The following is a 27,355-nucleotide window of genomic DNA, read 5'->3' on the forward strand; positions in this document are numbered from 1 at the left end:
TAATTTGTAATCAATAACCCTGCTAAAGTTCTTCTGATGAATTTTCATTGTCTTTGTCCATAAATGATACAAGCTAAGTTTGCTGAGAATTGGATGAATAGTCAACAATAACCCACATGTTAGACTTGGCTTCGTTGTGGTTTTTACTGTCATTTTCGCACAAATAAATCTGCTTTTTTTGCACTGCCTTACCTTGCATGAACCACTAAGTCACCATCTTATAGTTTTTTTTTTTAAAGTTTTAGCAATTATTTATTTGTAAAGTTTTTTTCCACCACCATGTTGCATATACAGAATGTCTTTATATTTCTATTTTTCTCTATATATTTTTAGCTATAGTGTTATTTTTTTTGTATATATTTTTCAGATTTGTATTGTTTATTGGTAATTCCCCGTCAAAGTTGTTATCATTTTACTATATATATTTTGCCAAATTCCGCGCTACTGTGACATGGTAATTTCCCATACATGGGATTAATAAACATGCCTTATGTCTTATGTCTTGTGTCTTATGAACGGGCTAGGAGGAGTTGATTTTATTTGCATGGACCCCTAATTAAAACACTCATGTGCCAGTTCATTAGGTACACTAGTCAAAACTAATGCATTCTAATATAACAGTCTAGCACTAAATCCCACTTCATGATCCTTATAAAGTTGTGAAAGGAGGTAATTCAACTGTGTGATCATTTTGGAGGATGTCATTTGTGGTTCAACTGTAATAAGTGTATGTGCATGGAGATGAAAAAGCTCCGAAAATATTAGACAAAAAACTCTCAGCAAATACTACAGAAATATAAACTTGATACTCAAATCTCTGTATAGATATTTGTGTTAATCTATTAAAAATATTGATCTTGTAAATGAATGGCCTATTCTTCTATCAATTAATAAATGAATCACTTAAAACACATGTTGATGGACTTGCATTGAAGTAAGTAAAAGAACCTTTAATTAAAGAATATACACAAGTATGGATGTGATGATGGGCTAGTGATTCACCTCCATGTAGTTATCCTCACATATAATCTCTCTAGTGCTCCACCTGTCCTGCAGTGAGCAGTGGAACTGGAAGGGGTACGCGGTATTAGTTGACTTTAAAAATCCGAAGTCGTTCAACCCCTAATAGAAGGCAAATCATTTGAAGTGATCTGCAAGTAAGAGTGAACAAGAAGACTCTTAAAGCCTCTGATGTCTTATCTGCCTTCAGCTACAGCAGCTTCATAACTTTCAAGGGTGCATTCTGGGCCACACACATTTGGATTATTATTATTATGATTTCACTATACCTGCAGAAGTGCTGAGAGCACCTAAAGATTTCAGTGAACCCACAAATTCCATGTAAACCCAAATTAAAACTAGCAAAGAATACAGAGTCACTCTCTCCACACAGTAAGACATTAGACATGTATTCACAATCAAACATAAATGTGGAACGGACATTCACTCCGGATGTGAATATTTTTATGGACAAATCATTATTATTATTACTTTTTCATGATGAACTCAGTAGTTTTCTTAATGGTATCCATGTCATGTGACCCACTGATCCAAACATATGCCCAACTGTACTACTACACTGGACAAATAGGACACACCTATTTATAATGGATTCGACTAATTTTTTCATTTTAATCATAACAGGTTTTTTGATGTTCGCGGGCATTTTTACAGTGTGTGCATCCTGAAAATCTTGTTTGCCTTCATTTTCTTTAAAGAAAAAACTCCAGATTGCTCAATAACAAAATTTTATCCAAACTGTTGTAGAACTGGTTTTAACATATTTATTATATTGAATGTATAGAAACAACAACCTTTCTTAAACAATATTAATCCTGTCCAATAATTAAAATAACCTTCATCTTCATCAGACTAATTGTACAATAAAATGTATAAACATTAATGAGTCATTGAAAAGAGAAATAGAATTTGTTGCAGTTGTATTTTATCATTTATTGAAATAGTTTTTAATGGTTAATAATAGGGGGGGGGGGGGGGGGGGCAATTTAGAGTGTCCAATTAACCTAAGGTTTGTGTTTTGGAGTTGGGGGGGGGTGGGGGCAATTTAGAGTGTCCAATTAACCTAAGGTTTGTGTTTTGGGGTGGGGGGCAATTTAGAGTGTCCAATTAACCTAAGGTTTGTGCTTTGGGGTGGGGGGCAATTTAAAGTGTCCAATTAACCTAAGGTTTGTGTTTTGGGCGGGGGGGGGGGGGGGGGGGGCAATTTAGAGTGTCCAATTAACCTGTGTGTGGGTGGGGGGGGGGGCATGGAGGGAGGGAGGGGGGTGAGTCAAGGTGGAGGGGTCATGCAGGGAGGGTGGAGTGTTGAAGTTGATGGGTCATGGAGGGATGGAGGGTGTTGAGTCGAGGTGGAGGGGTCATGCAGGGAGGGTGGAGAGTTGAAGTTGATGGGTCATGGAGGGATGGAGGGTGGTGAGTCAAGGTGGAGGGGTCATGCAGGGAGGGTGGAGAGTTGAAGTTGATGGGTCATGGAGGGATGGAGGGTGGTGAGTCAAGGTGGAGGGGTCATGCAGGGAGGGTGGGAGGAGAGTTAAGGTGGAGGAGTCATGCCGGGAGGGTGAAGAATCAAGGTGGATGGGTCATGCAGGGAGGGTGGAGAGTTGAAGTTGATGGGTCATGGAGGGATGGAGAGTGGAGGGTCAAGGTGGATGGGTCGTGGAAGGAGGCCGGAGGATGGAGAGGTGAGGATGATTAAGATGGAGGAAGGGCAAAAGAAGGTGGTTAGAAGGAAGATGGAGGGATGGTGTAGGTAAAGGGAACTACTGACGTCTTCCCTAAACCACTCTCACGATGGGGGAAGGGCAAAAGAAGGTGGTTAGAAAAAAGGTGGAGGGAGGGTGGAGGTAGAGGGAACTACTGACGTCTATCCTAAACAACATTAGCCTCCTCTTCCACTCTCACGTTGCAGAACTTTCTGCGCAGCCAGCTCCAGAAACCCTTCTTCTTCTTCTTCTTTTCTTTCTCCTTTGACTTTGTGGAGTCAATTTCCTTCTTCTCTCTTTCCATTTCTTCCTTTTCCTCAAGGTCTTTATTCCTCTCTTCCAGAGTAGCATTTCTCCTCTCCATTTCTCTCTTTTCCTCTTCCATTACTCTGATCTTTTCCTTCAGATCTTTGTATTGTTCTTCCATTTCTCCATCCATCAGCTCGTTATATTCTTCCATGAGTTCTTTCTTAGTCTCATTCAGTTCTTTATTGCTCTCCTGAATTTCATTACTCCTCTGCTTCAGCTCTTTATTTTCCTCCTCCGTTTCTTGATTCCCCTCCTCCAGGTCTTTCTTGTCTTGGTCTAAAGCTTCATTCTTCACCTTCAGTTCGTCATTTTTCTCTTGAAGCTCTTTGATGCTCTCCTTCAGATGCTCATTTTTCTCCTCCAGGTCTTTTCTCTCCTGTTTCAAATCGTGGTTCTTCTCTTTCAGTGTTATGCTTATGTCCTGCATTTTGTTCCTATTCTGCAACAGATTTTTCTTTGTCTTTTCCATTTCGCTGTCCTGCTCCTCCAGTTCTTTATTTTTCTCCTCTACTTCTCTCATCTGCTCCTCCAGGTTTTTATTTTTCTCCTCTAGTTCTCCCATCTGCTCCTCCAGTTCTTTATTTTTCTCCTTCAGTTCTTCCTTTCCTCTTTTTAAGTCTTTAAACTTCTGTTTCAGTTCTTCTTTCCTCTCCACCATGGCTTTATTTTGCTCCAGGTGTTTGTTTTTCGCCTCCATATCGTCCTTCTCCTGCTCCAACTCTTCATTTGTCGCCATCATTTCTTCATTCTTTATCTCCAGTTGTTTGGTAGACTCCTCCAGATGTTGAAGGCTTTTCTCCAGTTTTCCCTTCTCTTGATGCGCATCTTTATTCTTGTATTCCAGCTCTTTGGCTTTGCTCACCATTTCTTTCTTCGTCTCGTCCACATATTTGTTTATGTTCTTCACTTCTTTCATCTCTAGCGCCATGTCAATATTCTTCTGCCTCAGTTCTCTTCTAAGTGCTGACATTTCTTTCTTAGTTTCTTCCAGCTGTTTGACTTTCTCCTCCAGTTCTTTGTTCTTGTCTTCCAGCTCTTTAATTTGGTCATTCCTCTTCTCTGGCTCTTCATCAGTGGAAAGCAGCTGTGTCTTTTTCTTCATCAGCTGGTTCTTCTGCCGCTCCAGAGCCTTCTTATTTTTCTCTATCTTTGCGTTGTTCGACTGCAGTTCTTTGAGTCTGTCTTTGAGTATTGCAGGAAAACTCTCCTTCTCTTTCTGGAGCTTCAGGATTTTTTTGTCTTTCTGGCTGAGTGCCTTCTTCAGGTCAAGCTGGAGCTTGTTCAACATCTTTGAAGATGCCTCGTCCTTCAGCTCATCAACTTCGGTGTTTTTCTGCTTCTCCAGTAGTTCCTTCAGCATGTCATGCTCACGCTTGATGGAGCTGTAGTCACTGTAGAGCTTGTCCTTTTCAGACACAAGCTCATTTTTCTGCAAGCAAAATGTTTTTAGCTCATGCTGCAGATTGCGGATTTGCTCAACGGCGAAGTCGAGTTCCGTTTTGTCCCCAGTGAAGGCAAAGATTTGCGGTGGGGCATCGTCCTGAGGAGTCATTGCAGACTCCTGTCTGGGTGCTGGGCTGCTTCTTTGGGCCATTGATCCGGGTAACAAGGACAATGTAGAATCAGCCGTACGCTGGACTTTTGAAGTCTGCAGCTGTCTGTTGTAGACTGTATCGAGGTCTGTTGTAGACTGTATCGAGGTCTGTTGTAGACTGTATCGAGGTCTGTAGCTGTCTGTTGTAGACTGTATCGTGGTCTGTTGTAGACTGTATCGAGGTCTGTTGTAGACTGTATCGAGGTCTGTAGCTGTCTGTTGTAGACTGTTTTGAGGTCACGCAAAGGTAGTTATGTCTCACCAATCGTTCGTCAAAAATGTGAAGTTAACATGTGGATCGCGTCTATATAAACCCTCTTATTTTGCCTTTGATGTTTGCCTTTGATGTTTGCCTTTGATGTCTGCATATAATCACAGCATTCTTTTGTCTCTGATGTCACCCAACAATCATGTGACCACATTTGTTTGCTCTTGAAGATGTTGCCTAGCAGCAGCATCATGTGACCACATTTGTTTGCTCTTGAAGATGTTGCCTAGCGACAGGGATTCCATAGGCAGTCCACATATGCTGTGTTTTTCCACTGAGTTCTTAAACATGAATGACATGCGTGTTCTTCAAAATTGAAACGGCTGGCTGCACTATAGGTCACAAACTCTGCTCCTTCCATGTTAGTCAATGGACATGGACTAGACTAATAAAACTGACTGCACATCCAATCACATTTCCTCAGGAATGATATCTGTCCTCTCAGTTAGTTCTTACCACTGCGTTTGTTCGGGTGTTCATTTTTTTGGTAACACCATTTTTTTTTTTTTTTTACAGAAATGCAGCATTAACTTTGACTTTCCACAATTTAAGTACGCTGTTTTAAAGTGACAAAAAGCTGTAATCTACAAGTTAAATTTGTGTTTTGTAATCTTATCAGTCATGTTACTAATGTTATTAGCTAACTGACATTAAGCAGTCATACGGTAGCTTGGAACAAGCAGATGATCAGTTGCCAGCAAATTTCTTCTTTCTTTATTATTACTATTTTAATAAGTAATAAGGTAAAAATCTCATTCAGTGACAGGCTGTCTCTGTCCTGCTCCACAGACAGGTTGAGGAGGTTGTTTGTCCCTCAGGCCATTTGACAACGAATTTCCCTCGGGATAAATAAAGTGAAATCTATCTATGAAATTGTGATGTGTGACAAATCCCTGATTTTTAAACAAAGGCTGGAAACCGTGTGAATTTTGACAGTCGTTTTGGATTTAGTATTAGACGTCAGTATTATCTTTCATAGTTTTTAGGAGACCAAAAGTTATTGCATTTTTGTCAACTTTTAATTATTTAATTTAGTCAAACTGTAACTAACAACATTCATTTTGGCAGGTATTTTATGTCATCTTTAGACAAAATAGCATAGCTCAAGCAAAAATACAAATCCCTTTTCTTTGACGTGTTGTTGCGGAAAACAGCATTTACTTTGTCAAACTTCAAATTAAAAAGCAACAGATGTTCAGAGGCAACAGAGTGTCTCACCAAGATTGACCTGGCTTGATTACATCGGCCCTGACTCTGGTCACCTATAATACTGAAAACTTTCTCAGCCAAAGCCTGACATGCAGGCATAGCGAGAAGGCCTTGTGCTGGGCTTTTTAAATGTGGACAAGTATTGAATAAATCTTTGTATTTCCTGCCTGACACAGAGCTTTGTTTGGCTTCTTCTAGATGACCTGTTTGCACTCACGTCTAAAGCCTCCTCCTCCTCCTGTATTACAGCGGACACATAAGACATGAACACCTTGAAAGGTAAAACACAACTTCATAACCTTTAAATAAATTTTGTCCCATTTCAGAAAGAAAAGTAAAATAAAACTAGATGATCGCAAGCGATCATAAAGGGGTCCATGCTATGGCAAAGTCGTCCCCGAGCGGGACGCAGAGGCATAAGCGGGTGGGACACGGCCTGAAAGGAGGCAAAGTGTCTGCGAAGGCATCCTTTGGCTGACAAGTGAATGAGAGTTAGGCGGGTCAGAAGCAACGAAATTTGTCCAGGATGTACCCCACCTCTCACCCCATGACAGCTGGGATAGGCTCCCGCACCCCCCGCGACCCTTCATAGGACAAGCGGTTACAGAAGATGAATGAATGTTTTATACCAAACAACATAAATGACAGAAGATGGAGTTACTTAAAGCACTTGTTAGCGTATTTGCGCATTTTGTATTATGCATTAGATTTAATATTCAGGTGATGTGTTCACATTTATATTTCCAATCACTGCACCACGCAGGGATTCATCAAGGTATTTATCAAGTTGCCAGGGTCCACTGAGCACAAATGTACAACCTCCAACATTTTAGACCAGCAGGACAACATTCACACTTCTTCGTGGCACGTCCAGTAAAAGAGCTGTTAGGTGATGTAGTGTGAAAGAGACAGGTCTCTAGAGGGTATCAGCTGTTACATACTGTCTGCCTGATGGGCCGGGAGTTTCAACACTGGCATCGCAATTATGGTGACAAGACTTTCAGCTGGAAGCAAGAGGGAACTGTGTTTCTTTCTCACCGATCTCTCTGACTTCTGGAAGTCGTTTTCAACATGTTAGGTTTTCAACAACCAAAGAAAAAGGGGAGCAAAGCTTGCTTTTTGTCATACATCCGCTGCAGCCACGAGAGTGACAGGCTTGAGAGTGGGCTCAAGCTCAGCCTGCCTAAAAACATCTGCTCTGAGATTCCTGAAATGATCCACACACTTGGCACCTTCTTTATAGGCCAATCGTCTTCAGCTGGAATCAAGTCGAGAGCAGCATCGATCCAGCACCAGCATCTAATCCAGCTGATTATTTATTAATGCCCCTCTGATTATTCATCCACGATAATAACAAGGGAAGCACATTTAATTCATTAGCAGTTTCAAATTTATATTCATCCTGGTTCGCTGCCAAAGTCAATCAAACTCCCTGCAGATGTTGGGATGGTAGCGAGGAGGCAGATTACTTAAATTCTGCATGTAAATGTACTTTAAAAACAGTAGAAACCCAATATAGACTCTTTTAACAATGCCTGGAGAGCTGTTTGAGTTAACTGCTAAGAAGTCTTCATGTTTACTGCAACAGTATTTCTGTGACAAAGAATTAGTTACAGAGTTCCTAAAGCTTTAGGGAGGAATTAATGTTCCTTGGAAGGACAGATTTTGAAAGAACACACTTTATGTGATTAACGTTTAAACAGCCAGCACTAATGAGTTTTAAAAAAAGTCAAATTACTAATAACCTTCTTAGTTCTCGTTCTTTCTTTTCCCCTTTCTCTTGTATACTGATGGACAGCTAAACTCCTTAGCGACTCCATTAAAATGTGTGATGTCTGTCTGCATTACCTCTGCCACTCTCTCCATTTGAAACAAACCTGAAAAACCCTCCACTTGATCCAAGAGAAGAGCAAAACACTTACCTCAGAAATCAAGTAGGCTATTTTGATTAAATCAGAGCGGATAACAAGGCTAAATGATGTGTATAAATACTAACTTCAAAGTCAACTGTCGAAGCTATGCACAGAGAGGTATAATTTTTTACCGGTTGCTGTCGCATATAAGATAACAGGTTTGAACGGAGCGCTAGCTGCAGACCTGCCACTGTAATTAATAACACTATCAGTGTCTTACAGGACACTCAAGGGCACGCCAGCAGTTCACAGACATCCAATAACAACCAGTGAGTTAGTAATTCTGTCCACAGTCCAAAATGATAGGAGCCTGTAGGGATTTAACCTCATTCACAGTCTTGACACATTCTCTTACTGTCTTTCTCTCCTCTTTTCTTTTCACTTGTATCATTCTGAGTGAGCTAAATACAAGTGCTTCTTTTCTAGCTTTGAAAAGAGAGTAAACTTTGTCACAGGCTCAATTAAGAGACGTGCCTCAAAAATGAAGACTTTTTTTATTTACGACATCTTTTTGCAGCTTCTTCTTCTGCATCTGTTTATTGGCATCTGACTGGAAATTTAGCGCCGCTAGCTGTTAATCTCAGTGAACCTACTCATAATATTTGTATAATGGTGCTACATGAAAACGGGTATTAAATACATTTAATACTGTCACTTTTCTGGTTATTTAGTTAACATTTGCACCTCATCTATCACTTCCCATCACATGATATCACCCGGCCTTCCCGTCCCTCTTTAGTTCAGTTGTTTTTTTAGTATAGCCCACTGGCTCCAAGTCTGGCTTAAACATGTTTGCTTTTTGCGTGCATGTCTTTTAAAGTGTTCCAAATTGAAAGATGCCACTACAGAGCCAAGGACACGATTACCATAGCAACAAGCACAGATAATGCCGTGGTCAGGGCCGTTGTGTGTTTGTTGTTTGATGGTTTGGATCTCAACCAGAAGGCAAATAATTCCTTCCTTTATTCATTATCCTTCCTCTCATTTCGCAGCTCCTCCGTAGAATGGCATGGCACATTGACACGTTTACTGTAGCTGCTAATGTGGCCCTTCACACCACTGTGCTGCGCAAGCTCTCACCAGGCAATGTACAGTAACAGAACTGACACCAACACTCTTCTGCCAAATTAGCAGTGTGTGAATTAGCTCCTGCAGAAGCTTGCCCAGTTTCACAAAGCCTCCGGCAAAACACATCGAAACGTCGTCATCAGGAATTTGCTTTTTCTTGTTGAACATTATGTTGTTGTTTTTTTTTTTATTCCCAACATCATGGGCGCATCATCTTTTTTTCTACTAATATAAATAAATGTGAATTTCAACTGTTTTAATACTCCTTAATGCCTACCCTCTTTCCTGCAATGACTACGTTTTACTTTTGCAGTGGTTTCAGTCATTTGTTCCTCACATTTACTATTGTTTAACTCCACCCAACACCTTCCCGCCTCCCTCTCTTCTCTTTCTCTCTCTTGAAGGGAAAAAAATGTGATATACACAGCTATATATCCATAGCAAAAAATGGTGAGAGAATGGTGTTTACATGCGTGTCTGTCAAAGCCTGAGATGAGACTCGGTGTTGACGTGAAACATTGACATGAAACACTCCTTCATGGCTCTGTTGATGCCCCAAGACAGAACTACTCACTCTCCACTTAAGCTACAGTTAAGTGGTAGCATGCCCTGCAAAACACAGAAGAGAGCTCCATCCTGTTCCCTGTGTACTCACTCAGTGACCTGAGAACACATGGCCAGCTGCTGTTAAAGGGCCACACACATAACCATACAACTGGAGTCACTTCAGGTAAATGCTACCTATGAAACACATGGCAGCCACTATTAACAGGCTGTCCTATAGGCAAAAAAAAAAAAACAGGAGTCAAATGCTGTTGTGATGTTCTTCAGAATCTACTCTACGCATGAAAAAAACAGACCTTTGACTCAATCCCTATGAAAAGGGGCATAAAGACAGGAAATGTATGGAGAGACATAGTCAAGCCGCAACTTCCAGATTCTTTGCCAGAAGTAAGAAAACCTAATTCTTACCGACATTTGTGTCACTGTTAATGACCAAATATCATAATTTGGACAAGACAGACTGCATATGAAGGACTAATGTAGACGCAGAGACATCACCTATTGGTTTTTGTGTGGCCTTGTAGCCAAGCAAGGGGTGGATCTGCCTGAGAACCCTAAAGGTACAAACCAACATCAAAGAACGAAGGCCAGCTATGACGTCCCCTCACGTCGCCTGCTTCATTCATTCATTCATTCATCTTCTGTAACCGCTTGTCCTGTGAAGGTTTGTGGGGGTGCTGGAGCCTATCCCAGCTGTCATCGAGCGAGAGGCGGGATACACCCTGGACAGGTCTCCAGTCTATCACAAGGCTAACACAGAGAGACAGACAACCATTCACACTCACATGCACACCTACGGCCAATTTAGACTCACCAATGAACCTAACCAGCATGTCATGAGTACGTCGCCTGCTTGTGGATCAAAAAATAAATAAATAAAAAAAAATGCACTTGAACACGCCGTAAAAACTACAGTCTGGGGTTTGTTCATTATATCTGTCTTTCTCTCTTTTTTTTTTTGGCACACCATATTCCATGACTTAACATGGTAAGTAGTTCATAAAATGCCACGAGCCATGAGTCAGATTGGGAATATTACAGATACTGAAAAAGGAAGAATCATCTGTAGATTTTCTGCTCATGAAGTGAGCCAATTTATAAGATGTTCAAATTGTAAACGCTTCACTGTTAAATAACAGCTGCTATAGTGGAAGCTAAATTGTCAGAGATTATGTTATTGCACATCTTGTCACTCTATATCCCTCTGAGACAGATTGTAGCTGCACAAATCACATATGTCTGTTAAATGACTATACAAAGAAGAAGCGTCAGGCTGAAAAGTGCTTCAGCAAAACGGCGCTTATGGTGAGTCCTGTTAGAAACCAGGGCACGTAGTAAACTAAATACAGCATTTTGATGCTGCATGCATGTCTGTGAGTGTGTCTAATGATTTATTAATAGATTTTATATTAGGTCAAGCAGTCAAGTCAAGGATCCTAATGCATCCCTTTATCAATTACACCTATCTCCTGCTGGTCTTCTTCAGCTTTTCTGTTTGTACTCTTCCTATCTTAGTCACACACTCTACTCTTACTCTTCCTCTTCCTCTTCCTCCTCCTCCTCCTCCTCTTCCGTCTCAGTAAAGCATGCACAGAGACCTAAGCCCAACAAGGAAACAACACAACAATCACCGCAACGCTAATTCATTTTAAATGCTGCCAAGCTAGGAACCGATTCAGAGCTCATTATCACAACACACAGCAATTCAGGAAAGAGGACACGAGAGACAAGTTGCACCCTGGTGGCTCAGGCTGTATAAGTACACAGTCACCCCTCAATGAGGCCTTTGAATCCTTTCATGAGAGCCATCTCATTTAATTTTCCTCTCTCTTGTGCATCAACTTCACCCATGTGACTGATGCAAATGTTGTCTATTCAGACTGAAAGTAAAAGAAATCGTTATCAGTTCAATGAGCTCTTGTCACAACGCCGGCGGGAGGTTTTTGCAACACGCTGAAGGAATAGACCTTTTGTTTTTGATGCACTTTCAGAATAAAACGCAAAGCATGCGTCCATTAATGCAGCATGATCATTGCTGTATTCAGATGTGAAGGAATTCATCCACCACCCCCACCGCTTCACACATGCTCAAACTAGGTTTGCACTGCTCCACTGCTCTGCAGCGGTCAGAACTTATTAAAATTTAAACGATTTCTACTCTGCCAAGCTTGCATAGGGCGCCACTAAACAATGCATTAAATCAAGCAATATACTAATAAGCTAAGTACTAAAAAAGTTTTGAAGCAGCGAATATGATAACACTTACAATAAAATCACCACAGACACTGCGTCAGTAGTCACCTGCCTGAAGATTGTTGTGCTTTAAAGGTCCCATATTACACCTATTTTTGTTGAGCTAATGTAACTCTCCTATGGCCCCAGAATGTGTCTTTGAAGTTTCAGCTCGAACTATTGCACCTTTGGTTCATTTTACCATGCCTATAAGCCCCTGGACTTAGCCCAGTTCCAGACAGGCTGTTTAAATGTCTGCAGCTTTAAATGGAAATGAGGGTTAACTATATGTTCAAAACAATGTAAAGGTGCATTTTACGAGCACCCAATTTCATTCAGCAGTTATCCTCTACAAACCATAAAGAAATTCATGAATGTTTCTTTTGCGTGAGCCAGGTGCTAGGTTGACCCATTTCTCTAATATGTTTGAAAGGGATAAATAGTTAAAAAGCCTAACCCACTGTGCGTGTGTTTATTGGCCTATACAGTGCTCTAAAAAGCATATGAAATAAAACACACACACACACAAAGTTAAACGCTGAGAAGCCAACGCATCCTCAGTTGCCGTGCTTTCACCTACACTGCAGTGCCAGAGCAGATGGTGTGTGCAACCCTGGGTTCGCTTCCTGAAACAAAAAGAAAAAAGAAACACAGAGAGAGAGAGATACGGGAGGGCGTAGAGACTGTATCTCGTCCCATACTGTCCGTCTCAAAGCATTACTGTCAGGAGAAGACAATGCAGCGTGGAGTGATTAGCGCACACACTGGTATCTGCTCTCTCTGTCTGTTTTCGTTTCCATTTCTCTCCTCTTTTTTCTCCATCTCCTCCAACTCATCTATTGTCGTTAGTCGTTTTCACCATCCTCTGCCTCCTGAACATTTAATGTCAAAGTGACATTAAGACTGCTCTAGCATATGGTTTGCTATCCTATAGAGGAAGCTGTTGTGAGGGGAGTGTGTACAGAAGTGATTTGTGTATGTGTCGTGTACCGTATATACTAGGGTTGATTCTAGTTGGACACACTTTGCTCCATATGTGTTTGGACACAATTCTTGTTATTTTTGTTATTTACCAAATCATACTGAAGTTATATAATGATTATGGGCATAAAGTGTAGATGCTCAGCTTTAATTTGAGAGTATTCACATACAAACTGGAGGGAAGTTGTAATTACAACCATTTATATTCAGAGTCTCCTATATTCAGAGGCTCAAGACTGATTCACCAAATCATGAATACTACTTGTAATCATTTTTAATTATTTGTCCAGAATCATTTACGGGAAATAAAGTCACCAAAGAATGTGATTCTTACTCCAGCTGTCTTCAGCGGTTGTTTGTCCGTCTTTCAGCCTTTAGTTTTGTCTTCAGCAAGTGAAATCAGACACATCAGAAATAAACACCAGTGACCCGGGGGCGCTGGAAGCCATGCATGCATCCACTGGCATTACCAGACGATGTTATATGCTTCAGATCATGTGCCATTCTAAGCCTGCTTCATACATTTTTCTTCACCTCATTCTGAAATGAATTAGTTAGTATTATATACGTAGTTAATCCGAGTTTCATCTGTCCAAAGACCGCTGTTCTAAGCTCTGACCATCGTCATCTCGTTTATGCCTGACTCCACCCAACTATTTTTGTTATCCAAAAATTTGCGAAGAGATGGAGCATGAGTGGAGATAAGGCGGGTGGGTGACAGCTGGGCAGACAGCAAGCAAAATGCCACTCAAAAAGGCCTGGCCCTTAATTAGGCATAACCCTTAAGCCTGCAATTAAAATTCACCCAACGTACAGCTGTCATCAGAATTCTGGGAACTTACATTTTTAGCCTACTTTTTCAGCTCTCGGGTTTGCCGCTTGAGCTCACTTTGTACCTGAACTCAAAATCCACAGAGGGATTCTCTAACCCTGAAGGAAGTTAGAGAATGTCTTTCTGACAAATAACCCCTTGAACTAAAATCACTAAAGCTCATGCAGGCAACTTCGGTCTTGCTGTTCTCTTCACTATCCACACCCCCCTGACACGTGGGTATCCTTGTAGTGACAAATGTATGACTAATGCTATAAAATCCTGGCACACACACTAGCATCCTCATGGCATCATGACTGTTGGCATGTGGCTCCGTTTACATCTCCGTACATCGTGGCATTAACACGCTGACACATTAAACATATGTAAGACAGCATACAGTACTGTTCCCTTTACAACACTTGAATAAAGTTATGCCATAAACGCTATTTATGATATGACCTTTGAAAACCTCCCTGGACCAAAATAATTTACACACTACTGTCCACCAAATCATCATGAGCGCTGGTGCAGTGCCAGAGTTTAAATACATTCTCCATCCACTTCCATCAGCTTATTAACAGCAATGTGTCACACGAGAACGTGTCACTGTAATTTATTTTAAGTGGCCCCAACAACTGGCATCTAAGTATTGTCAGAACCGTTGCCAGCCATGTCTGCTTTCAAGGCAGATCAGTCAATACCCTATCGAACCCTGTCAGGACGTGTCATGACACATCCCGCAAACAGACATGAGCATGTTAATATTCTAAAGTTCACTTCATAAAGCAGCGTCCAGATCAGTTCTTCCCAGCAGAGCTGACACATCGTCATGATTAAGCAACGTCACTTTAGAAATTCACGCAGACTCTATGGTCCTTTATGAGAAACCCAAAACTGTGAAGTTTAAGGACAGTCTTCAAGGACGTTTTTGGATGCCTTTAGTTCTTTAAAACTGAATCAATTTCCTGCCAGATTTTAAATGCACCTGCCAGTTGCAGCTCTGTAAATTTCCATTTTTGGTCCAAGCATATGAATTTACTTTCCCTAATATTTCGATCTGTGGTTTCCAATGCACAGTGACGTACAGTAGCACTGAGCCACAAGATGCACACTGCTCACCTGTCTCCCTGCTCCCATTACTGGTCAAGCAGCATCATAGAATGCTTATATTACACATTGTCTAGACTAACTTCAGAGTCTAGACAATATGTAATGTAAGTCTAGTCTTGATCGGTGTCATAATAATCCTATCACAATGCCCGGGATGCAATTTCTAATGGGTTGCCTGATAAATTTTTCACTAAACTAAAAAGATGCCACATCCTTATTTCACATCGGGTGCATGTTCAGTCTTTGTTGAAGATACTGTATGATGTTACCTACTGTATCTTGTGTTGATATTCAGGTTTTTAATGTGTTGCCATGGTCAACAATTCAGGAGTCAAGAACACTCATATTTCCATTTATAGCACAAAGCAGCGTTTGAGCAGATGAAGCTGAGAAACAGAAACAAAGGAAATCTAGATGCATAAAAACAAATTTTCTGAGATGTATGTGTTATTTCACGCCTTTCATCTAGGTTAAAAATAAAAAACGAGGAAGAAAAATCGTTCTGGCAATAGAAATGACTGAATAAAAAATGCATTTGCCTGCAAGTCTTGCAAAAACAACTTTGCATCAATAACCAATTTTACCACAGAGTGAGTATGACAAGTAACAGGAGTCCCAGAACAACTCCACAATGTACCTACTGCAGCAAAACTGCTGCCACATTGAGGTCTGATAGAATCTGCTTTGACGCTGGAAGTTTTCGAAGAATATTAACTCCACAACATCATAAATAGTTGGCACTCTGCAGGCTGAAGATACTGAGACAGTTTGTCATCGTCTCATCTCTACGCACACACACAAAGTAACAGCATTCACAGGCATTTTGACACACACACACGCTCCAGTCTGCTTTCAACATGATCTGCAGGACTCGGAAAGAAACTAATGGCACCACATTTTACATAAGATTCACAGCTCGAGGCTATGAGAGTCAAAAAACACAAGTCAGCTGAGCAGCCGCACTGCTGAGGTCAAATCCGACTCAGACACTCTGCCCACACTGCAGAGCTGTCTCACCAAACCACACAGAGAGGCAGAGGGAAGAGAGGTAGAAGTGTTTTTGCGTGTGGGAGAGAAGCTGGAGAGTGATCTTCCATTCATGGCATTTGAAAGCATCATAATTTCTGTATTTGTGAGGGAAAAGAGAGCGTTTTAAGACTGTGACTGTGAGAGAAACAAAGTAGGTGAAAATGAAGTGTGGTGGAGGAAAAAAGGAGTGACAGAACAGATAATGAACCTGTAAGAACTGCCTGCGAACACTCAGCCGACAGCGTCTATTCATAAATCCTTTAATTGTGACATCCACTTTGAATGAGCAGCTTCTGTGTCTCACTGATCATTGTGGTGACTGCGGATCAGATTTGAAATGTGTAGCGCCAAGCTCACTGACAACATAAAACAGGCTTGGCAGAAGGTGCTTCAGATGGTGCTGGCAGCGGCTTTATGAAATGACACAATATGATTTCAACGAAAGGCACGAGGGAGGGAGATGTAGCTGCCTTAGTTAGTACTGTAGATCATGAAGAAGATTAGAAGCAGTTTTGGTTTTTCCGTAAAGAAGGATCAAATTCCCTTGGTTCAAATATAAGCATGGCTAGGAGATATGGTGGAAATTTGTCAAGATGTAAATTACAGTATTTTTCAGACATTCATACTGACCACACTATAGCAAATGTATCCTAAATCCTGTATTATGTAAAGATCTTCATGTGTAAAACAAGTCATTCTGGATCAGTATCTTGGACCAAAACCTTTTGTGAAAAGTTAATATGATCATTTATAATGTCTTTATCTTATCCCAATAAATTCTGACTAACAGCATAGAATTGTTGCCAATCATCTTTTATTTGTTATGTATCTCCTGAAAAATTTAAGATTTAAATACCAGAAAGGAACAACAGTAAAAAAAGTTGCATTTAAAGTCGCACACGTGTAGATGTGGATAATATATTTCTGATCAAAAAGTGAAACTGAAGAATATAATGAAAGAATAATGAAGATTTTTGCTGATGAGTTGCGGGTGGATGAGTGAGAGAATACAAACAAAAAGCCTGAGCTGGACAGCTGCACAGTTAAATGTGGAGGGTTTCTCCTGGGATCTTCTCCTTTCACTCACTAAACCCCACACATTATGCACACACACTCTGACGCACACACCTGTACTTCATGCCCGTGTGTTTCCCCGTAGACTCCTTGAGGGAGATGTGGCGCGGCGTGAAGGAGCCGAAGCTGCGGGCGATGATGGCCACGGTGCGGAACTTGGCCCTGGCTTGGTTGACCACGTTGGGGCTGGTGGCGCTCTGCTTGCTGTGGTCCCCATTCCCTCGCTTCAGGTTGTGGTCCGTGCAGGCGATGGACACCTGCATGGCTGCGCTTCAGTCGAGGGAGCGGAGTCCGAGACGCAGAGGAAAAACTATGGCTGGGACAGGAGGGGAGGAAACGGAGGCTGGCAGGGAAACCTGAAGTCTCGATTCCCCGTCTTCGTTTGAGTCCGCGTTCACTGTGTCCTGTTTGTTTTGAAGTTCCTTTTTCTTCCCTGAGTGGATTAAGTCTTCAGTTGCTCACTTCCAAAGGCTGTGTCTCTGTGCGCATCACTTTGCTCTGAGAAGCAAATTAAAACCTGCAAAAGCTTTTCTTTTTCTGTGTGTGCTCACATCAAGTCTTCCATTTCAAGTAGAAGAAGGGCAGAAGAACAGGTCACTCATCTCAGAAGAACAGAGACTCCTCACTTCTTTGAGGGATCCCCAATTTATTCCCCCGCTGTTATTCTCTCCTCCAGAGCTTCTGATGCACAGTTAGTTTCTAACAAGGTTTCAGCTGCAGAATGACAAACAGAAGAGGTGGAGAGAGTGGCACTGGAAGGAAAGAGAGAGAACGAAGGCAGAGATGCGACCCAGGCGCTGCGCTCTGCCTGGTATGAATGTGGGAAGAGAGCGCGAGCGATAGCATGAGAGAGAGAGAGAGAGAGGAGGGTGAAGGAGGAGGGGACAGGGTCAGAGAACGGATGAGGAGACAGGGAAGAGAGGAAGGCAGAAACAAAAGGAGTCGCTCTCAGGTCCGGGAGAGGTGCACCACCATCAGCACTTCTGCCATCAGCACTTTCTCCCGTGTTGTCACTTCTTCTCCTCTCTCCTCTTCAGCGCTCCCTCCGTCCCGGCTGCCGATGTTAATGTGTGTCACTAATGTGCTTGTGCCCCAGTTTCCCCCTCTTTCTCCCCTCTCCGCCTCTGGCTCCCTTGCTCCCCGATATGTGCTCTCTATCCGTTATGTGGACGCTCAGCTCTTTTTGCCTTCTTCCTGTTGTTTTTGTTTTTCTCAGCGGGGCAGCTTCTGCATCGACAGCGCACCTTCAGGGAACTGAGAGGCATGTGGTGCAACACACTGCTTTCTCTCCCTCTCTCTCCCCCTCCCTCGCTCACTTACTCCCACTCCCTTTCAGTCACTCTCTCTTTAGCTCCCACTCTACCTGTCTCACTCCCCCTTTCATTCTATTTTCTCACCTGTCACACATCTTTGAAGGTTCCTTTCTCTCCTTTTCCTCCTGTAATGTCCGTACAGGAAAGCCGTTGCCTTTTATTCCCTCTGCACACAGTATTCTCTCTGTGGTATTCCCTTTTCTTCTTCTTCCTTCTTTTTCTGTCTTGTTTACTGGACTCAGTGATAAATGTAATAGTAGCAGTAATCGTTATGCTAAAGCCTTTTCACAGCCCATCAGAAAGAGATCGCATGCCTTGAAATTGGTGGATTAAACTCATCTTGTCCTGAAGCCAACATATTTTGTGCATCAAATAGTTACTGTATGTGGAAGTCAGAAATATGTATGTATTTGCAGACCTAAAGTCATCATATTCCCCCCAAATCCCTCAACACACTGTACACACAACCCCCATAGGCAGCTACAAATCAAAGTGAACCAGAGGAGGATGGATGGATGGATGAGATGGGGGAGGTGTGGAGTGTTTGGAATCAGGAGAAAGGAAACGACAAAAAAGACCAGGCATGACAGACCTGAGAAGAGCGGGAATTACTGCATCTGCGAGTGTTTGATTGCAGTACACCCAATTGCGACCGGCTTTGTGTGTGTATTTGTGTGTGTGTTCAGGCAGTAAGGTGTTAATGTTGTGCACTTTCCAGTAATTCTATAAGGGGTGTCAAGCGGCGGTAAATGGAACATTTTGCTGCAGGGTCTCTTAACACTCTCTTTTTTTCCATTTGTGTGTAGATGTGTTTGTGGGTGCGCATGGAAGCACGCGCTCACACAGAGTGGCTGAGCACAGTGTGAGCACATGTGGTGTAAATGTCAGCGCTGCCGACGGTGTTTATACATCCAAGTGTTTGGCTAGAACAGGCAGACCATATCATTATCAGGACTCAGAAAATCCACAGGAAAAAAATCTACATATACATAGTGTTTGTGTCTATACAGTACTGATGTAGTCCATTCTGGTTTGGTCTGTTAGTGTGGTTATCACCGTCATCTCTGCAGATGCTTTTACTTTAAATGCAAATAAATGTCACACGTTGACATGCATGGAAAAAGAAGAAAAAGGACTGCACCAATAGTAACTTACACACAAGTGGATGTGGCTCTGAATGCCAAGGGAATGTCACGCTAACTGCATGCTTATCCCTGTGGCTCTTCTTTCAGAATCAGGAGGAGGAGGCACAGAGCCAAGGACAAGGAATTAACTGTAACTCTAACCCTGCAACCCTAACCCTGGTAACCCCTACCCCCTAAACCCTAACCTTCTAGCCCCGCCTCCACAGTATGCTAGCTTAGCGGTCAGGTCAGTGCCCTTCCTGAGGTTTGGATATTGTTTAAAAGTGCTATACATTTTAAGTAGTGCTAAATCTACTTTAACGGGCTCATACTCTAAGATAGTGAACATAAAATACCTCCCTAATGTCAACATGTTATCGTTGTCATTGCAGTCATAGCGTTTACCTCAAAGCACCACTGTGCCAGCTGCTTCACAGAGCAGCTACCTTGAAACTGAAAACTAACTGCTTTATACTGTGTATAAAAGTATAAAAGCTTATCCTGCAATTCATTAAATCCCTGAGGCACCTCAAGGCAGCAGGAGAGATATAAATCTGCACAAATCTAATAGAAGAAGTGTCACATCGAGCATATCTTCTACAGGTTTTATCTTTATGAAGTCACATTAAATGACATTAGGGACCATCTTAGAGACCTTCCTCACCAGCTGGGACTCTTCAGCATGTTGATGCTATCACGTTGACAAAATCTTTCCACAGACTTTCATACTTGAAGCTGACATTGAGGTAGTTTCGAATACAGTAAGTCTGCCCACGATTACTTTTACTATTAAATACCGCCGCTCTACTGCAGCTGGTAACCAGGCTGCTCCAAAGCAAACCCATTCAATACTACAGACCAAACAGGTTCTTCAGAATTCAATATGCCATGTCAGATTACAGCAGCTAATCAATCCTGAAAGCCACTCTCACCTTGCCAGTGATCATTAAGTAAGTAAATTCCATCTTCCTTCATTTTCTGTAACCGCTTGTCCTGTGAAGGGTCACTGGAGCCTATCCCAGCTGTCAATGGGCGAGACGTGGGGTACACCCTGGACAGGTCACCAGTCTATCACAGGGCTAACACAGAGAGACAGACAACCATTCACACTCACATGCACACCCACAGCCAATTTACCAGTTAACCTAATGAGCATGTCCTTGGACAGTGGGAGGAAGCTGGAGCACCCAGAAAGAACTGAAAAGTAACATACTGTATGTTGTTCTTTAAGTGCATGAGAGCACTTAACACTTGTACAGCTGGATCCAGAAAACACATGGACTAATGCAGTTCTTTCTATTAATAATATGCAATGATGATAAAACTAAATGCCAGGTAGTGTCTGATGATTAGCAAATGGTGGACATACAACCAAGCCTTCAGTGTTTTCTGTACTTCTAGACAGTTTGTATGCTATTGACACAGTGACCAGTAGCAATAAATTCTTGAGGTCAATTTTATTGTAACCTCAAAACCAAGGGGTTATACCGAACATTTCTGAGACTGTGGTGTCATCAATACAGAGGAAATGACTGAGGTAAAATGAATGTATGTGTGTATATAAATTCATGCGCTGTCTATAAACGTGACATGATAAATTCATTCATTCTGACCCCATTACGGGGACTCCTCCTGATAAACTGAGCTTGTCTAAATTGGGCTTTGGAATCACTCAGTAATTGTCTTGTAACAAAGTGGCCCCTGGAAACCAAGGCCAGAGGTGATTGGTGAGGTAACTGGTTACATCTGACTATGATTGATGTGGAAATGGTGCATTGTTTTAGGCTGTTGTGTTTCAGTTATTTGATTTCTACTGCTTAGAGGCCCATTGTTTAATCCTGCAATCAGCCCTTTAATCATCGACATCTACACCACTCTGTCTTCAGACTGTCTCTACAAAAACTTGTACACATTAAAAAAAAAAAAGCAACATAATTGTATCCCTGATTGGATGTATTTCATTTTGTGCTTTTTCTATTGCTAGTTGTAGATTTTTTTTTGTATCATGCCAGCATACAAATATAGCAAGTTCACTGTTCTGCAAACCCATTTCAGTTTAAAAATTGACTCCACCTAAACCATTCCTCTCAACTTAGTAAAAGGATGTACACATCTTCAGCTCCATCTCACACCAAATGGAAAAGCAGCACATTCCAGATCAATACCGCCCTGCTCCTTGGGGAAGCCACAGAATCCCAACCAACTCCACACATGGAATCGGAGCTGGCTTAAATCTTCTTTCCTCTAATAAGGAGCGGGAAAGTGCTGAGTTTTAAAGGACTGCGGTCACAAAGTGCGACGTGTGATGGAGTGAGTGCATCACAGGGGATACAGACACACAATTGTGACTGTGTTAAGAGCGACTGCGCTGCACATCAGTCTCCAAACAGTCACTGTCAAAATAAAAAGGCAGCTGAATAAAATCCCGAGCAAGTGGGTGTACACTTGTTTAAAATCTAAACACACTGAGCCTGTTGAAATGAAGGTTATCACATCTGTGGGCCTGACTAATTTGATATTCAAACTGTGAATCACTGCTGTGACCTACACATTATATCATTTGAGTCAGACAGGTCAGCAGGGATTATCCTCCCATAAAACACACACACACGGCCCATTTGTTCCCACAGCTTGGTGAAAAGCACGGTAATGTTTTACTGTTCAGTGACCTCAAGCAGTTGAGTTAGACGGCGTCAGTCAGACAAGACAAGTCAGGTGATGTCATTATAGGGAGGAGGTCAGGGTGGATCGATGGGTCAACAAACAACAAATCATTGGGCTTTAACATGGAGGGCTGGAGTTCATTTCTTGTTTTGAGAGCCATTCCATTGTGTCTTTTCATCAGGAAATAAAACTAATAAACCCAACATTGTGTTTATTATTATAACTATGACGACAAAGTTCTCAAATCATTATCCTTACAAAAACCCAACCAAACTGTTAGTGTTTAAACTTAACAGTGTATCTGTAGCATGTCTCTTGCCGCAGTATGGATCACATTACTGTAAAAGGAAGAGGGGCAAATGACCCAGATGACCTTTTAGGTTGGAGGACGAGTTGGGTCAATGAGAACCATGTAGAGCTGGTGGAAATGAGTCAGACCCTTCAACCAATAACAGCCGAGTTTGAGAAGTCAGAGTAGATCATTAGTCAACATGTAAATGTCACTTATAGTGTACTGTTGTGCTGCTGGAATTCACCACATCAACACTGCTCTGATTAAAACATTAATGATAGGCCTCTCGTGTGTGTGAACTTAAGGCACAACGAGACAACAAAGAATCTGTGTCAGACTGCAAATACATACCACTAAAGCAACTCTATTACAGCTTGGGATCCCTGGCTCTGCTCATCCGGATGAGTTAACCTCAATCTGATACTGCAGTCAGTTTGTATGAGTCTTTGCAGCCGTATCCCATAACGCCACATGTACTGCAGACGTGTGTGAAATTTTTAGAAGCAACTAACTAACCAAGTGTCAGAGTGACTTACAATATCTGCTGGCTGTGGCTAAAAATAATATCTTGTAGGTTTAAAATACGCCCCGATTCCTGTGATCTATTAGTCAGGCTGCACATTATTTCAGCCCTTTTCACTATTTTTCTGATTATCATCTCTGTTGTCTTTTTGTTTACCCAGCAGCTGCCCCGTAAGCAGCAAGTGATGACACACTCATAACTCCGAGCGCAAGGTAGTAAGTGTGTCCTACTTTTGCACCTGTGTGTGTGTATTTGTGCGTCGTGTTCATACTAGGTTATGAGCTTTGTCAGCAAAAGCCCACGCACTGCATCCTGAAATCCCCACGGGATGCTACCTCATGTTACGAGAGTGCGTGTATAGTGGAGGTGGGGATCCTTGGCAATCTCATTATTTGATTTGACTCGAGTTCTCGGCGTCTTGATTCAATTCAGAATCAATTTTGAAGTCACTCTTGTTCTGACAAAGAGAACGCGTCCACTGCGTTGTGTTCCAAACCACTGCACCTGTCCTTTGCCCACTGAGCTGCAAATGAAACATAAGCTACAATTATGCTACATGGTTTTGATGGTCGCTGTCTGACTAAAAAGCAGAAATCTGTGACGGTTGTTTAGCTGTTTTATTTAAGTAATTTTATCCATGTAAGTTAAAAAATTAATTCATTAATAAAATCTTTTTTATAAACATTAGCTGGTTTGTGTATGTTGGAGTCGAACATTCACAAAATAATTTATACATTTAAATAAATAACTACATTTAAATAATTAAATATCGGGCTGCATTATTTCAATTGCGCAAATCAACTGAGTGTAATACAGTGAAGTAACACAATTTACATTCACACCCAATAATGACAGCTTCCACTATCAGGCACATTGAAAATGATTCTTTAAAAAGGGGACCTAACAAAATAGAAACTTCATAAAAGCCAAATGGCATACCACAGCAACACGACCACTGCGGCATGGATTAACACTTTAAGGAAGATACAGACTTTAAGACAGTAGCCTCAGTATTTAGACTGTTACAGTGAGTTTTGTCTGATTCTTTATCAGTAGTCATGACCAGAAGCTGACATCGTGTCCTCATCTGTCGTGTTTCAGACAAGAAAACAACATGCCAGTGGCTAGTGTAGCGACGCTGCTTTCTAGTGCATTTGTATTTTTTCTACCTATAAAGGATATAAAACTAAGCGTGTCTTTCCACTGAAGTTACGCTCTGAGGCACAGATAGATAGATAGATAGATAGATAGATAGATAGATTTCATTTTATTTCATTATACTGAAATGTCTGTGGTTTGTTTATAAAGCAATGACACTATGCTTGGTTTAACAGCATCCCAGACTGCACCAAAACACTTTTAGTATGACTTTATTATGTACATATTAAATTTATAATAATTACAGGTGATGGAAACATTAAGTATGAAAAAAAAAGTTAACTACCAATGTTTTCTACTGCCCTTTGACTGAGGCTCTGCTTTGAGCGTCATGATACATGTCTACACAGCAGCATCAGTGATGTGTGGCCTCCTTATGACTCTAAGCTACTCATGTCCTGCCCATAAGATGGGCCCTTCGAACTAACACGGACTGAACTACAGTGGCAGCTGCAAGGGAGGCTGCTACCAGTCAGATATGATGCTGCTGTCAGGTCTGACTTGTGTCCTCATATTAGTACCAGAACTGCATGCTAAGCAAAGCCTGAGTAGAACAAAGAACAAACTGTCGACGAAACCACGTAGGAAAAGTTTAACACCATGAAATGATATTGAGGTTAGAGCTTGTTTCAAAGGCTTATTTTAATCAGAGTGCCAAACTTCCAGAGTGCCACCCCTTGGAGAGTCAGGCACTTTAATAAGCAACTCCAGGTGTTACAACTAGGTTGGAAGCACTGTTTTTCCATGAGATTTGCAGACAGTAATAAGTTGAATAATGCCCCGAATGAACCTAACATTTCCTAAAGTGTGGCAAAGTGATTTTGGGGCGTACAGTTGCTGTGGTTCTATACTTGCAGATTATGCAACAGAAACAACAGAAAACTAGTAAAGGAAAAGAAACGTACAAACTGTGATCTCAAACGGGCCGGACCAGTAACATAACAGTATAATAGACTATAAATTTTGACCGTTTGTTTTAGTGCAAAGAAGTACAAGTACACTATGGTAATGTTTACATGTAATGAACTATCCTTTTACAAAACATTTTATGAAGACCTTAAATTTACTAAGAAAAAAAAGTGCAATATCTGCGCATTCCTGCCTATCTATACAGTTTAGTTCTGGGTCTCAGTGTAATGTTATGTCTGCAACACTTATTTAAAAAGTGCAACATCCACTGTAAAAATTAGGAATAGCAGTTATTGAAAAATTGAAGTTAGTGTCTTCTATGTCATTTTTGCACTTTGCAAATTCATCCCGCTGGCCAGATTGGACCCACTAGCTAGCCAGATTTGTATGTTTGATAACCCTGGTTTACAGTATGAATATGTTCTAAAACCAGGCCTAAAAAATCAGATGGTTTAAGACAAAGTGAATGCTAACCAAATAGCTGATTGAAGCACAGATTAGATTTGTCTAAACACAAGGTGAAGCAGAATACTGATACTGATTCCACAGAAACGCTGACCTTGTTCACAGCAGCTGCAAACTCCACGGATCATATATACCAATGTATTCCACACCAATAGCTCATGTTAAAATGTTAAATGTTGGTTCGCACATTTATTTTTTTTGTCTTAACTGGATAGAAGAAGTCTCTTTCTTTTCTAACATCTACTTTGTGACGTACAAAAGGGTTCGAAAGTTAGAGACATCAGCTACTGGCCCCGCCTTTAAAGTCTTAAAAGTCAACATGAAGAACGAGCGAGCGACGAGAGGTCGCGAGTGCGTAGGGAAGGTCAAGTTTGCACTTCGTCGCAAGGATGAACTTCCGCTCCCGGGCAATGTTCTCAGCACTCATAACGCGTGCGTGGTTATGTGCGTGCGTTTTGAAACTAATTAAATGCCATATCTCCAGTCTTTCCAGGCATGACTGAGATCACAAGTCAAAGGGCAAAGTGACAAGGCAAGGAGGAGAGCATGAACATTTCATTAGTCAATCATATTTATTAAAATGCATAAAGCCAGCATTTCAATTTCACCCCTGTCACAGGAGAGTGATCTCGCTTTCAGATGGCACCATGAAGCAGTCATACCTAACTCCCTGCCAGCAGTAAGCATGAGGCTGAACCAAGTAAACATGATGGCAGCTATATGTTTGATTTTGTATTGTGCCAACAATATTCTTTTGATATATTCTACATATTATTTATATAGCATATATTATAGAATAGATTATAATACACCAATCAGCCTCAACATTAAAACCTCTGACAGGAGAAGTAAATAACTGCCTTGATGGCAGCAGCCATCCCCAGCAGGATGCAGCCTGACACAGACACACACACAAAAAACGCTTTAGGAACAACTAAAAAAAACATGAAGAACAGCACAAGGTGTTGACCTGGCCTCCAAATTCACTAGATCCCAAACTGGACTGTATATTTCAAGATCAGGAAGCAGCATTTTAAAACACTTTCAAGCACACAGGATAATTTACATCACATCAGTATTAAGATCTATTCATGGAGTTATATCCTATGCCTCTTCCCCTCATATCGTGTGCAAATATTATTACACATACATTATTCTGCAGAATATCTGAAACACCATTATGGAAACAATGTTAAAATGTAAATAAGGAAAATAAATAATACTGCAGTCATCAGCACATTGCTATATTACCATTAGGGAGCCTTCAGATAATCTTGGTCAGAGCTCATATGTGTTGCTGGAAATGGAGCATGATCTCATTTCCTTTGCAGATTTTTAATATTAGCAGGACATCGTGAGTAATACGTTGCTGATGGTAACTGAATGTCAAACATTACTCTGAGGGATTTATAGCCGTATCATTCGTGTCATTAAAGCATGAGTTTTACTGCACCAGGGCAGATCATGGGTCAAGGTTGCTATAGCTGTAAGCGTATTACAGTGATCACACATGTCAACCACAGTGAAATGAATATCACTCATTCTCTCCTCCATAGCGTGCACAGTGAGAGGACACACAGTGAGTTAAGGATGGATTGCAATCGGATAATGACGCATCACTGAGCTGTATGATTGTATTTTATTCATACAAACTGTTTCGTTTGGTTAATGAACATTTAACAATTACCACCTTTTCATTTTATGGACCACAACAAGGACCATAAAATCAAAAACATACCCCGCCCCCAAAATAAAATACATCAAACTATTTGTTTAGCAGAATATCATTTAAAGCCATCTTCCTCATGTTACTTTAGCCCCGTCCAAATATAAAACCATTTCAATTTGCCCGACATCAATTACTCTGTAGCTAACAGTTGGACGCTAATGGACGTTCAAGGTTCTGGTTACCAAGGTAACCCCCCTGTATAATTCCCACCCCAAAATAAGAGCTAAAGCTACTTGCTGTCACCACTCTCTATTAAAAAGAAAAAGAAAAATCCCACCACTCAATCTGGG

General features: G+C 41.3%; 2 protein-coding genes across 3 annotated transcripts in view; both read right to left on the minus strand.

Moving 5' to 3' along the window:
* kcnab1a (potassium voltage-gated channel subfamily A regulatory beta subunit 1a) overlaps positions 1–17,409 on the minus strand; it is an 84,421-nt gene extending 67,012 nt beyond the window's left edge. For both annotated transcript variants that reach the window (XM_084558592.1, XM_084558591.1), the window contains exon 1: positions 16,943–17,409. In XM_084558592.1, coding sequence (XP_084414718.1) covers positions 16,943–17,151 — 209 coding nt within the window. In that variant the 5' untranslated portion in view covers positions 17,152–17,409. The remainder of the gene's footprint in view (positions 1–16,942) is intronic.
* On the minus strand, positions 2,890–4,739 carry LOC311498526 (uncharacterized protein; the record flags this gene model as incomplete). Its single annotated transcript, XM_084559155.1, has 1 exon — positions 2,890–4,739. Exon 1 carries the CDS (start codon positions 4,624–4,626, stop codon positions 2,890–2,892), a length of 1,737 nt encoding a protein of 578 aa, XP_084415281.1. The 5' UTR covers positions 4,627–4,739.
* Positions 17,410–27,355: the final 9,946 nt, after the last annotated feature.

This window comes from Chelon labrosus (genome assembly GCF_963514085.1).
Source record: "Chelon labrosus genome assembly, chromosome: 13".
NCBI classification, from domain to species: Eukaryota; Metazoa; Chordata; class Actinopteri; order Mugiliformes; family Mugilidae; genus Chelon; species Chelon labrosus.